Raw genomic sequence first — 12730 nt, 5'->3', positions numbered from 1 at the left:
GGAAGGGAGCTGCCCGTTTGCTTGCCCCGCCTGCCTCCTCGGCCCTCCTCCTGGCCCTGCTCCCACCGCCTCTGGCTCCCTGGGTACCTGCCAGGTCTCCAGCCCCTTGGCCTTGACTCCAGAATGTTCCTCCACACCCGAGGCCCTATATCTGGCTGCCTCCCCCTCACTGCCTCCCCCCCACCGCCTCTGTCTTGTTCCCACCTGGAGCCCTGGCATCTGCCCTGCTCCTGTGCCCGCAGCATGTGCCTGTTGTGTTGTTGTGGTCTGCGCGTGTGGGTCTATATGTGTCAGCCTGTGCGTGTGTTCCTGGCTCTGCCGGTCAACGGGCGGCCTCTCCATCTCTGGGTGTCTGTCTGACTCTGGCTGGCTGGGCACTGGACTGGCGGGGCGGGGGTGTTGGGGAGACCATTAATCTGCGGTGACAGTCCGGGCCGCCGGGGAGGGGGAGGGGCGCGGGCTGCAGGAGCGGCTGCAGCAGGAGCCTGGAGCCGGCCGCGGGGGAGGGGGCGCTGGCCTGCTGGGGCGGGGCGGGGGAGCCCAGTGTGCCTTGTGGGGGTGGGGACAGGGAGGAGGAGGGGCCGGCTGGAGGAGCCGAGGTTCCGACCGCGGCGCCGCTGCTGGGCTGGCGGCGGGCAGAGCACAGCACCCTGGCAGCGGGGCCCGCACCAGGGGACCATGGGCAGCCAGAGCCAGGCGGGCTGCTGTCCACACTCACTGCCAGGGTGACCCCAGCCCCGGGCCCAGCCCCGGCGACCCTGGCTTCATGCCAGAGGCTGTCCTGGGAGCCAGGCCGCCAGCCTCTGGGGCGCAGCCTGGGCTGGGACTGTTGCTGGGGCGCAGGTGAGGTGCTGGCTGGGCCCTCAGGCCCCAGGGCAGGCAGGCTGGGGGGAGCCAAGTCCTCCATGGCGGCCCCAGCAGGGAAGGCAAGCAGGACAGGGGCTCTGCAACCCAGGGCCCAGAAAGGCCGGGTGCGGCGGGCCGTGCGCATCTCCAGCCTGGTGGCCCAGGAGGTAGGTGACCCCCAGCTCCTCCCCCTCCCTTCCGGGGCTGGGGCACTGAGACAGGCGGCAGCAAGTCGGATGCGGTCCAGAGGGCTCTGGCACCAGGCCGGGAGAGGGCTTCTGAGAAGCAGGACAGTTTGAGGCACGGGGTCCCTGTTCATCTTGCTCTTGGTTCCAGCTTGCTCCTCTTTACGCCCACTGGGCTGGGGGACAGTGCTTTCCTTGACAGGGGGCTTCCCTCTCCCAAGGCTTCCCGGGCCTACGGTCTTCTAGCTCAAAATGCAAAGGTAGGATAAGGAAAACAGGAATGAAATGGGTGACCAGAGAGGATAGCAGGGAGACTGGGGAGGAGAGGAGCCAGCCTCCTGCTCCCACCCCACCTCCCCCAGCGGGCAGGGACAGCGAGAGGGCTGGCGGGCAGCAGCCAGGCCTGGCATGGAGGCGCTGAGGCTCCATGCTCCCGCACTCTGTGTGCTGGAGGTGGACCCTGCAGCAGCGAGTGAGGCGTGGGCTGCTTCAGGGGTCCAGGCTTGGAGGCTGGACTCTGAGCAGGGTGGGGGTCAGAGGCCACTGGATGGTGGTGAGGGCAGGCTGAGCTGAGACACCTGGCTTGCCTCTTCCTGGGCAGCCTGAGGTGCTGGTGGCTGGGCTGTGGTCCCCCAGGCTGATGACTCTGTAGGCACCTCCTGGGAGCCACCTCTCTGCCCCCAGGGGGCTTCTGTCAGAGAGCCTGCAGGAGGCTCTGGGCAGATGGCAGATGCCTGAGAATCTCATCCCTGCCACTGTCTCCCTTGGCACCTGAGCTCTCTGCCGCGGCTCACGTGCTCTTCCCGCTGGGGGACAGGTATGGGGGGATTCTTTCAATCCACAGAGGAGCCCAGAGTTTGGCTTAAATGAGCTTGTGTTCTGCGGGACAACAGGTCAAGGGGGGGTTACACACCTGGCCTGAGGCCATATGGTAAGCTGCTGGTTGCAGAGCGGGGCCTGGCCCCTGTGAGATGAGGTCTGCGGGTCCAGGCCTTGTATCCTGGGCTTGCCCCATGCATGTGCATTTGTGCATTGGGCTGGTCCTGCCATGGGCAGACTCGGGGGGCAGGATCGCTGTTGTCAGGTGTGGTCCAGCACAGCCCCAGGGGGTTGGGCCTCTCAGGCACTGGGAGGAGCTCCATCCAGGGACAGTTACCTTCTTCTGCTCCCTTGTCTGCGGGGGCCCTGGCCAGGTCTGTTTTTTTAATCCCCACTTGATCTCTGTAAGGCTGCCACCCCATGCTTTCTGCCTTAAGGAGCAAGTGTCTTGGGCTGAAGGCAGGGCAGAAGTGGCGGCCTAGGAGCCACATGCTCCCTCCTCTGCTCCAGGCCCCAGCTGTTCCCCGCACCTATCACTTGCCACTGGAGCTCCCGTGGCCACCCCAGGGTGGCCAAACCCCTAACTATGGCCCATTTTAACTTCCTGTTACTTCCTTTAAGGAGTTGTTCTCTAAACAGTCTGTCTGGTGAGGGTGGGCCCAGGGGATGCCCCAGCTTGGTTATGAATGGAAGTCTTTGAGGCTCCACCCACCACGCCCTCGCAGCCCAGGAGCCTGAAGTTGTGGGGCCCTGGCACTCAGAACTGCTGGGAACAGGGCCGGCAATCTTGGCTCTCAAGGGGGTGGGCCAGGCCTTGGGTTTGGGGCTGCCCAGGGATGGCAGGGCCAGGCTGAGAGAGCTTGGGGAGGGGGATTTTGGGTTGAGTCAAATGTTTGTAAGAGAGGACTCTGAGGGCCTGGGGGAGGGCACAGGGGGACAGATGCAGCTCCTGGGACAGTGTAGGGAAGCCAGCCTCTGCCCTTCCTAGTTTGCTTGGGGAGAGAGTGGTGTGGCTGCTGCTACCTGATCTAGACAGTGAAGGATATGAAGGTGAGCCTGTACAGAGCTGGGTGTGTCCCTTCTGAATGTCTGTTGTGTGCATGTCCCTCTGTGTACACGTAGGCCCATCTCTGGCTGGGTTAGGGCTTAGTGCACTGGTGTAGGAGTGTGGGAGCGCAGGGACTGAGGGCTGCCCTGGGCTTGGGGGGAGAGGGGGCTGGGGGAGAGAGGACTGGGAGTGACTTGGTCTCTCCCCAGTGGAGGCCAAGGAGCCTGAGTCTGGGTGGCTGGTATCCTTGGGCCAGTGGCATGAAGAAACCATTAGGCCCTCAGTCCCTGGGCCACCAGCAGTGGGACTCGTAGGGAACTGCAGTGATGTGCTGAGGCTATGACTCCTGAGGCCATCGCCCAGGCAGGGAGCCGTAGCCCTTGGAGCATTTTCTGGACTGAGCCGATGGTGTGTGTGTGTGGTGTTTGGCCGGTGTGGGCAAGATTGCATGGTGGGAGTTATATCCGTAGGTGTGGGTCTGCATCGCTGGTGGGGAGCAGTACTTCTGGGCATTACTGCACGGTGCCCTAGACTCAGGTCACCAGTCAGGAGGTCCCCATGCTGCATGGGGAACTGTAGTGCCCAGGTTGAGGGTTGGTCGGTGGCTGTGGCCCCTTGGCTGAGGGGTAGGTATTCTGATTGAAACTTTTTGGCCTCCCTCCTTACTCTGCTTGTCCTCTTCTTTGGACGCCCCAGCAGAGATGTTACCTGCTCCCACCCTAGAGGTCCCATGGCCTGTCCTCCCCTGCCCCAGATGCCGGCTGGACATCATGCCCTCCTCTCCACCTCCCTTGCCTGTCCAGGTCCTGTCTCTGGGTGCTGATGTGCTGCCGGAGTACAAGCTGCAGGCGCCACGCATCCACCGCTGGACCATCCTGCACTACAGCCCCTTCAAGGCCGTGTGGGACTGGCTCATCCTGCTGCTGGTCATCTACACGGCCGTCTTCACGCCCTACTCGGCTGCCTTCCTGCTGAAGGAGACGGAAGAGGGCCCCCCGGCCACCGACTGTGGCTATGCCTGCCAGCCCCTGGCAGTGGTGGACCTCATCGTGGATATCATGTTCATCGTGGACATCCTCATCAACTTCCGCACCACCTATGTCAACGCCAACGAGGAGGTGGTCAGCCACCCTGGCCGCATCGCCGTCCACTACTTCAAGGGCTGGTTCCTCATCGACATGGTGGCTGCCATCCCCTTTGACCTGCTCATCTTCGGTTCTGGCTCTGAGGAGGTGGGTTGGCAGGGAGGTAGAGGCAAAGAGGATGTGGGGAAAGGGAGAGAAGGTGGTGGGAGGTGGTGGGGCAGAGAAGGTGGCGAGGGAAAGGCCAGCAGAGGCATGGCGGTTGCCACCAACCAGCACCCGCTCCCGCTCCATACCAGCCACTCACTGGTTATAGAGGTCCAGAGGGGGGGCGCCTTTTTCTAATTGGTCTTTCAAAAAAGGCCACTGTCTTCTCATTCACACAAAAGCTGTGGGCGTTCTGGCCAGGCACCTTACTGTGGGTGTTGACCCTTTCAGAGTCCCAGTTTCCTCATTGTCACTATGGGGACCATGAGCCCTCTGTTCACAAAGCTAGCAAAGATTAATGGGCTTCTGTTCTGGGCGCAGCATGTGGAGGGCGCTTCAATTAGGAGGAGGTTCTGGGAGGAAGTCTTTGGGGATCTTACCGCTGATGTCCCCCAGTACTGCAGTGCCCCCATCCTCATTTGCCCCCACACTTAATGTCCCCCTCCCCCCGCAGCTGATCGGGCTCCTGAAGACGGCGCGGCTGCTGCGACTGGTGCGCGTCGCACGGAAGCTGGACCGCTACTCGGAGTACGGGGCAGCGGTGCTCTTCCTGCTCATGTGCACCTTTGCGCTCATCGCGCACTGGCTGGCTTGCATCTGGTACGCCATCGGCAACATGGAGCAGCCGCACATGGACTCCCGCATCGGCTGGCTGCACAACCTGGGCGACCAGATCGGCAAGCCCTACAACAGCAGTGGCCTGGGCGGCCCCTCCATCAAGGACAAGTATGTCACGGCCCTCTACTTCACCTTCAGCAGCCTCACTAGCGTGGGCTTCGGCAATGTCTCCCCCAACACCAACTCAGAGAAGATCTTCTCCATTTGTGTCATGCTCATTGGCTGTGAGTGTGCCCCTGCGGGTGGGCGGGGGAGAGTGGCACCGGGTCTGGGAAGAGCCTGAGGTGGAGGGTGGGGAGGATGCCAGAGGGGCTGGAGTGGGCTCTTGGGACTTAGAGATGCCAGAGGCCACCATCGTGGTGTGTTGGGAGCCAGGATACCAGGGAAGAGGCACAAGGCAGAGTCCAGGGGCGTGTGTGCCTGGGCTTCTGTGTTTGTGCATCTCGTTTGTGTGCTTACACTGAGACGTGACTGCGTGTGTCATTGACCGGGTGCAGGGGCCGGCGGGGTCCCTTTGATGCTGATGGCCCCACTCGCCCCTGCCCCCAGCCCTCATGTACGCCAGCATCTTTGGCAACGTGTCAGCCATCATCCAGCGGCTATACTCGGGCACAGCCCGCTACCACACGCAAATGCTCCGGGTGCGGGAGTTCATCCGCTTCCACCAGATCCCTAACCCGCTGCGCCAGCGCCTTGAGGAGTATTTCCAGCACGCCTGGTCCTACACCAACGGCATCGACATGAACGCGGTGAGGCCACTGGGCCGCGTGATGGGCTGCTGGGGGGCTGGAGGGATTGGGGTCATGCAGTGAACATGTCTCCCCTCCCAGCATCACACTGTGGTTCAGGTGGTCACAGTTAGTGCTTACAAACACCCTGAGAGCTGTTACCCTCCTTTTGCTAATGGAGCTCATTTACCGGGAGAGCTCTCACTTTGGGGCAGGCCAGATCAGGCCCTTGCGTATGGGTGATGCGTTTAATCCTCACAACAGCCCCAGGCAGGAATTGGTCCCCACACCTTAAACATAAGGAAATGGAGGTCGAGGGCAGTGAGGTGTCATCCCCAAGGGTGCACGGCTAGAAGGGGTGGAGATGGAATGGGCACCCAGATCCCTCCCTTCCACACTGGACCCCCCATGCTCGTCCCAGGGCCTCCTCTGGGGCGGGGTGTGGGAGTGGGTTCCAGGGGAGGGCATGCTGAGCCGCCCCACCTCCCCCAGGTGCTGAAGGGCTTCCCGGAGTGCCTGCAGGCAGACATCTGCCTGCACCTGAACCGCTCGCTGCTGCAACATTGCAAGCCCTTCCGAGGGGCCACCAAAGGCTGCCTGCGGGCCCTGGCCATGAAGTTCAAGACGACACACGCACCGCCAGGGGACACGCTGGTGCACGCCGGGGACCTGCTCACCGCCCTCTACTTCATCTCCCGGGGCTCCATCGAGATCCTGCGGGGCGATGTCGTCGTGGCCATCCTGGGTACGGCAGGGACCAGGCCCTGGGCTGGAAATGCCCGCCATGGCCTGGAGACGTCCGAGCCCTCTGAGGACACAGCCACTGGGGCTGTGGACCCGGGACTGCCTGCAGAGACCTTGGGCTCTTTTAATTCACCCCAGCTCAGGCCCTCCACGGGGGGCAGTGAGAAGGAGCCGCACACGGGGTGGGGCTGCTAACCTCTGGGGGCTCCCAGATTCTGCCTCTCTTCGGGATCTCCCCCCAGGCAGCGACACTATTGCTTCCCTAAAACAGGACCAAATCCAGATGCTTCAAGGTGGGCAGTGGAGGGAGGCTGTGCCTCTGATTTTACTAAGGAAATTCGAAGTTCCCTACAGCCTCCTGCGATACAGCCAAGCCTGGCCCTCGTCATCTCCAAAGCAAAGGGAGTCCTGCCCCTCCCCGCCTTCCCTCCCTTCCTTTCTGCCCTACCTGTGCACCTGGGCAGGTGTGCCTGGGCAGGGGACGTCCTGCTCTCTGTCCTTCCCTTGACTCTGTACACCTTAGGGCAAATGTGTCGTGGGGGGTCGTTTTAGGTTTTTATTTCTCAGTTCAGTAAGAACACATACCCTCGCTCCACGAACACCCCCAAACACAGCTAAAACTAGTTTCACCACATAACACTTGGCCCTACTACACATGGTACCTTCTGGTGTTTTCTGTTCTGTGTTGTGCTAAGCTATGCTATCCTATTTTCTTTCAGTAAACAAAATGCTGGTCTTGATTCACTACTGTGTTATGATCTGTAGTTTGAAGAACACTATTTATGAGAGTGCAGTGGTTGGCCAGGAGGGTGTTTGGCACGTGGGGTTTGGGGGTAGAAGTCGAGTTAGAACCCAGGGGAGCCAGGGCCATGGGCAGGGTGGGGAACGCAGGCTGGTGCCGCTGGCTGGTTCCAGGAGCTGGAGGCACAAAGATGGGAGGTTCCCTGCTCTTTACCAACAGGGCTCTGCTGGCTACGTGGTCCCGCCTTTGTAGGGGGGCGGGAATGGGGCTGGGGCTGGCCGGTGGGTGACGAGATTGAGGGGAGGCGCCGGGCCTGGGGTGAGAATGCCTGGAAGACAGGAGCCTGCTGCCTCTGCTGCCCCAGGGGCTGAGCCCCCCTCTCGGTGGCCTCCAGGGAAGAATGACATCTTCGGAGAGCCTCTGAACCTGTATGCGCGGCCTGGCAAGTCCAATGGGGATGTGCGGGCCCTCACCTACTGCGACCTGCACAAGATCCACCGGGACGACCTGCTGGAGGTGCTGGACATGTACCCCGAGTTCTCCGACCACTTCTGGTCCAGCCTGGAGATCACCTTCAACCTTCGAGATGTGAGTGGGCTGACCCCGCGGTCTGCACCCTGGGTGGCTGCCCCTTCTCTGTGCGCCCTCCCCTCGGGCCGTTTCCCTGCCTCAGACGAGGTTGTGAAAGTCCCAGCCTCAGCCTCAACCCTCGTCCTGGGGCAGAAGAAGGCTTCCCCGGAGCGGGAGCTGCCAGCCCCACCTTCTCTGTGCTTATGAGGGGCTTTGGGCCCCACCTGGCAGGGCCGAAGGGCCCTGACACCGCTCTTGGTTCCAGACCAACATGATCCCCGGCTCTCCCGGCAGCACAGAGCTGGAGGGCGGCTTCAACCGGCAACGCAAGCGCAAGCTGTCCTTCCGCAGACGCACCGACAAGGGTGAGGGGGGGAGGGGAGGGGATGGGGGGGAGGGGAGGGGAGGGGATAGGGTGGGCGGTGCCGGTGAGCGGGACGGGGCCAAAGGGGTGGTCCAGAGGAGGCGGGGAGGAGGGTGGAGCCCCGGGTCAGCCGCATCTGCTCCACCCAGGCTCCACAGACATTCGTGCGCCTACCTTCAGTGCCCCGCACCCCTCACCCCAGCTGTCTAAACGCTGCCCATCCTTTCAGGTTCACTTGAACTGTCTCCTCCTCCTGGAAGCCCTCTTCTGCCCTCTAGGGCAGGGGCATACCTAAGTTTCTTTGGTCCTTACAGGGCTGACGTCCTGGTGGGCGCTGCCTTGAACTGATCAGGGGACAAGAGAAAGGACCAAAGAGGGCAAGGGGGCCAGCAACGGGGACTGAGGGCCCAGGGGTCCCAGAGAGCGCCGCCCAGCAGTGCCACTGCCGGTGCTTGGGTGGCCAGCGATCGGAGACGACCCGGTCCCACTCCCGGGAGTTCTCAGTCCGCTTGAGGGTCGATGAAAGATAGACGCAACAATGGGGACAAACCAGGCCCTCCTGCCACAGTCCTCTTGCAGGCCTGCTCCATCACCTCCCCTCCCCTGCCCTCCCCTCCGCTCCTCTGCCCTCCCTGCCCCTCTGCCCCCTGCCCTCTCTGAGGCCCATTCTCTGTTTCCCACAGACCCGGAACAGCCAGGGGAGGTGTCGGCCTTGGGGCCGGGCCGGGCGGGGGCAGGGCCCAGTAGCCGGGGCCGGCCAGGGGGCCCGTGGGGGGAAAGCCCGTCCAGTGGCCCCTCCAGCCCTGAGAGCAGTGAGGATGAGGGCCCAGGCCGCAGCTCCAGCCCCCTCCGCCTGGTGCCCTTCTCCAGCCCCAGGCCCCCCGGAGAGCCGCCGGGTGGGGAGCCCCTGATTGAGGACTGCGAGAAGAGCAGTGACACATGTAACCCGCTGTCAGGTAGAGTGAGGCTGCCCCAGGCTGGCGGGCGGGCAGGCGTGGGGTCTCTCCGGGGTCTCAACCCAGCTCTCTGGCTCCAGGCGCCTTCTCGGGAGTGTCCAATATCTTCAGCTTCTGGGGGGACAGTCGGGGCCGCCAGTACCAGGAGCTGCCTCGCTGCCCCGCCCCCGCCCCCAGCCTCCTCAACATCCCTCTTTCCAGCCCTGGCCGGCGGCCCCGGGGCGATGTGGAGAGCAGGCTGGACGCCCTTCAGAGGCAGCTTAACAGGTGAGGGCGACCCCAGGGATCCAGCTTAGCCCCCAGCTGTGTGTGTCGAGGGGGAGGGTCTGGTAAGGTGGTGTGCGATCTATGGGTTTCTGGCAGTATTGTGGGGTGAAGGGAGAGTGTCAGCTCTGGGTAGGCCTGTCTGTGTGTCTGGCAGCTTGACCCTCTCCTTCCATTCAGAACTGAGCTGGGGGCTGTCACACCTAAAATGAAGAGTGTCTGGGGTTGACCAGCTGTCCGTCCATGGGGTGGTCCTGAAGTCACAGTTACTGATATGTCCACTTCCCCGAGACCCAGAGCGTCCTCCTCCTTGTTGCCCCAGGCTGGAGACGCGGCTGAGTGCAGACATGGCCACCGTCCTGCAGCTACTGCAGAGACAGATGACACTGGTCCCTCCAGCCTACAGTGCTGTGACCACCCCGGGGCCCGGCCCCACCTCCACCTCCCCTCTCCTGCCTGTCAGCCCCATCCCCACTCTCACCCTGGACTCGCTTTCTCAGGTAAGTCCCAAAGCCCCCTCCTGCCCTGGCACCCAGCCCTGCCTTCTCCGCCCCGATTCCACTCCGCAAATCTGCTTTGCTGTCCTTTCTTTGTGGCCCTGGGCCCCAGCCTCCCCTCTGTCCACCTGCCCCCCATTCCTGCCCTCCTCCCAGGCTGTGCTCCTAGAGAAGGGCTGCTTCAGGAGCTAGGGGCACAGGACCACAGGACAAGGCAGGAAAGCCCCCAAACCAAAGCCCCCAGACAGCTGGGTGTGTTCCTCTAGTGTCACCTGAACGGCAGATCTACTCCTGGGGCCTGTGTCATGGCTACCAGTGGTCTCCAAGGAGGGGACTGATTGACCCTGAGGCGTGGTAGTGGGTGCCGTGTGCCAGCACACCCTTGGGACAGGGTCCCAGGTGCCTGCTGTGACTGGTACCCCCGCTCTGACTCTGCTGCCCACCATTTGCTCATGCTGGCCGCTTTGCAGGGCTGTCCTGCGGGCTTGGCTAAGCCCAAGGGTGGTGCCCGCATCTCTCTCCTCCTGCCGGAGATGGGCCTCTGTGGCCCCTTGTCCTCTCCTGAGTGGACATGCTGGCTCCTGGCCCCCTGACAGCTGTGTCTGGACCCTGAGAAGGGGGCTCCTCTGGCTACGAGAGGGGCCTGGGATCTGCTCCCCCCTTCCTCTGGCATCTGCTCCCCCTCCCATATGCTGCCTGCTCCTGTTTGCAGACACCAGGGCCCACGTCAGCGAATGTGCCAGTCTCCCTTCACAGCCTCCCCCGCAGAGATCTCACAGCAGACTCGTCAGCACCCACAAACCCCCTCCCGCCTGCCCTGGCACTCTCCCTGGCCTTCCGGGGCCTGGCTGCCAGCCCGCCTCTGTTTCTAGGTCCCCGAGTTCTTTCTAGATTGGAGGAAGAAGGCTTGTTTCTCTTTCTGTCCTAGCTTTTGTCCCAATTCAGGGCCCCTTATTCCGGATTGGGTGTGGATTGAGCTCCTGCATCCCCTGGGGAAGGAGGTGGCTGTGGCCTCGAGTTCTCCCCTGTATCGAGTGGGAGCTCCCACGGCTCCCAGCTGCCCGGGGTGGCTCTTGCCCACTGAGAACACATTTCTCTACTTCCGATCTCAGCCCCTTGCCTTTGTGGTCTGAGGCCTGCTCTGCCTTGGCCTATCTCCTTTTCCCCTCTTCTGTCCTCCTGTCCTCTGTCACCTGGTTCTATGGACCCTCTTTGTCCTCTGACCGCCCCTCCAGCCCCTTCCTCCCCTTCCGCGGGCTCCTTGCCTCTCACGCTCTGTGGTCTTTGCAGGTTTCCCAGTTCATGGCGTGCGAGGAGCTCCCTCCGGGGGCCCCAGAGCTTCCCCAAGACGGCCCCACTCGACGCCTCTCCCTGCCGGGCCAGCTGGGGGCCCTCACCTCCCAGCCCCTGCACAGACACGGCTCAGACCCGGGCAGTTAGTGGGGCTGCCCACTGTGGACACGTGGCTCACCCAGGGTTCAGTGCACTGCCTGGGCCCCTCCCCTCAAGGCCTGCCCGGGAGGCCCTGGCTGCAGAGGGGAGAGGAACGAGAAGGCAGGGCCCCTCCCCCAGCCCTCGGGGACCGTCTCCTCCTGTGTCCCCTGGACCCCAGTGGGAGGGGCAGGGGCGGGGCCGGGCAGTGGATGGGGGTCTGTGGTCCCCCCACTGCCCTGGGGGCAGTAGCTGGTCTAACTGCCTGGAGGCACCCGGCCCTGGGCCTTAGGCACCTCAAGGACTTTTCTGCTATTTACTGCTCTTATTGTTAAGGATAATAATTAAGGATCATATGAATAATTAATGAAGATGCTGATGACTATGAATAATAAATAATTATCCTGAGGAGACTCTCGTGGTGCTGGGAGGGTGCAGCTGTCAGCATGCTGTGTCATGTGTTCACATTCACGTGTGTACGTGTGCACTGGCCTTTCTGCAGGAATCTGGGTGTATCTGTCTGCGTGCACAGGGCCTGCAGGGACGGCCCTGATATTTGGGTGTGGGGTGTATGCTGTGGGGGGTGCTTCCTGCCTCTGTAGGGTCCTGCTTCCATGTGGCCCTGGATTCAGGATAGCAGAGAACCACTCAGACTGTTTTGAATATGGACGTAGTTCTAATGGGGTGCCAGGCCTGTGGCCAGCCCCTCAGGGCCCTGTTGCCTGGGTGGCATTCTGGCTCCCAAAGGTGCCCCCAAACTGACGGCTAATCCCCCATCCTCTTGTCCCCTTACACAGTTTGTGGGCCCAGCCCACACTGACCCTAACCTGGGGCTGTATTGGCTTAAGTCCTGGCCCATACCCCCTGCCCCGTGACTGGGCCTTATCTTGACCTTAACCCAGGCTCACACAGACCCCACATCACTGGGCCACACACTGATCCATCTCTCGTCGTGCTGGCTTTCCCGGCCCGGCGCGGAGCTCCCTGGTGTCTGCTGCCGATGGGCTCACCTTGATCGCCTCAATGGCTTGGTCACCTCCCATCCTTGATCACAGAGGAACTGCCTGAAGAGGGTAGAAGTATCTGGATGGCTCATTCCCATTCCTGGAGGAACAAGACGGAACGGACGTCCTGCGGCCAGTGAAGGGTGGTGCCACATGTGTGTGCATGTGCGTGTGTGCATGTGTGTGTGTGTGCATGCTGCTGGCCTTGGGAGGACACACAGTTTTCCTGAGGAGTGGCCATGTGGTGGCCGTGGCAGGGCAGCTGCCAGCCAGCAGGAGGAGCCAATGGGCAGTGGCCAGCTCTACTGAGGTGCTGCCAAAGGCCTTGGTTTCCCACTTAACCCCAAACCCCTGACCCCTTGGGGTGGGTTTGTTAGCCTTGCTTTAAAGTCAAATGCAGCCCTTCTCACTGCCCATGCCTGGGCGGGGGTGGGCACTGGGAGGAGAGGCCCAGGTCTCTGAGCAGCCTGGAGGGTTCTCACTGTGCCCCAGCAGGTAGGAGAGAATGGATAGAGTCTCCCCATGTCCAGGCCCTTCTGCACCAGGGTCCTGGCTCCCCTCCCACCAGGTGTGACCAGGGAGGGGCTTGTGTGCACTGTTTCTGGGGGAGGGGGCCGTACATGGA

The 12730-nt window shown here is 62.4% G+C and overlaps 1 protein-coding gene across 4 annotated transcripts in view; it reads left to right on the top strand.

The window, feature by feature from the left end:
• KCNH2 (potassium voltage-gated channel subfamily H member 2) overlaps positions 1–11500 on the top strand; it is a 33465-nt gene extending 21965 nt beyond the window's left edge. For 3 of the 4 annotated variants that reach the window (XM_046668866.1, XM_046668867.1, XM_046668868.1), the window contains 10 exons: positions 3702–4130; positions 4642–5029; positions 5355–5554; positions 6026–6278; positions 7414–7607; positions 7855–7954; positions 8637–8909; positions 8990–9176; positions 9496–9673; positions 10961–11500. In XM_046668866.1, the coding sequence (XP_046524822.1) occupies positions 3702–4130; positions 4642–5029; positions 5355–5554; positions 6026–6278; positions 7414–7607; positions 7855–7954; positions 8637–8909; positions 8990–9176; positions 9496–9673; positions 10961–11110 (2352 nt within the window). In that variant the 3' untranslated portion in view covers positions 11111–11500. Of the gene's footprint in view, positions 1–3701; positions 4131–4641; positions 5030–5354; positions 5555–6025; positions 6279–7413; positions 7608–7854; positions 7955–8636; positions 8910–8989; positions 9177–9495; positions 9674–10960 lie in introns of those variants that run through there. The other variant, XM_046668869.1, reaches the window with a different exon arrangement.
• The last annotated feature ends 1230 nt before the right edge of the window (positions 11501–12730 follow it).

The sequence above is a fragment of the Equus quagga genome, chromosome 8 (genome assembly GCF_021613505.1).
Source record: "Equus quagga isolate Etosha38 chromosome 8, UCLA_HA_Equagga_1.0, whole genome shotgun sequence".
Classification (NCBI taxonomy): Eukaryota; Metazoa; Chordata; class Mammalia; order Perissodactyla; family Equidae; genus Equus; species Equus quagga.
Note: the sequence above shows the minus strand (reverse complement) of the source record. Positions and strands in the feature narration are given on the sequence as shown.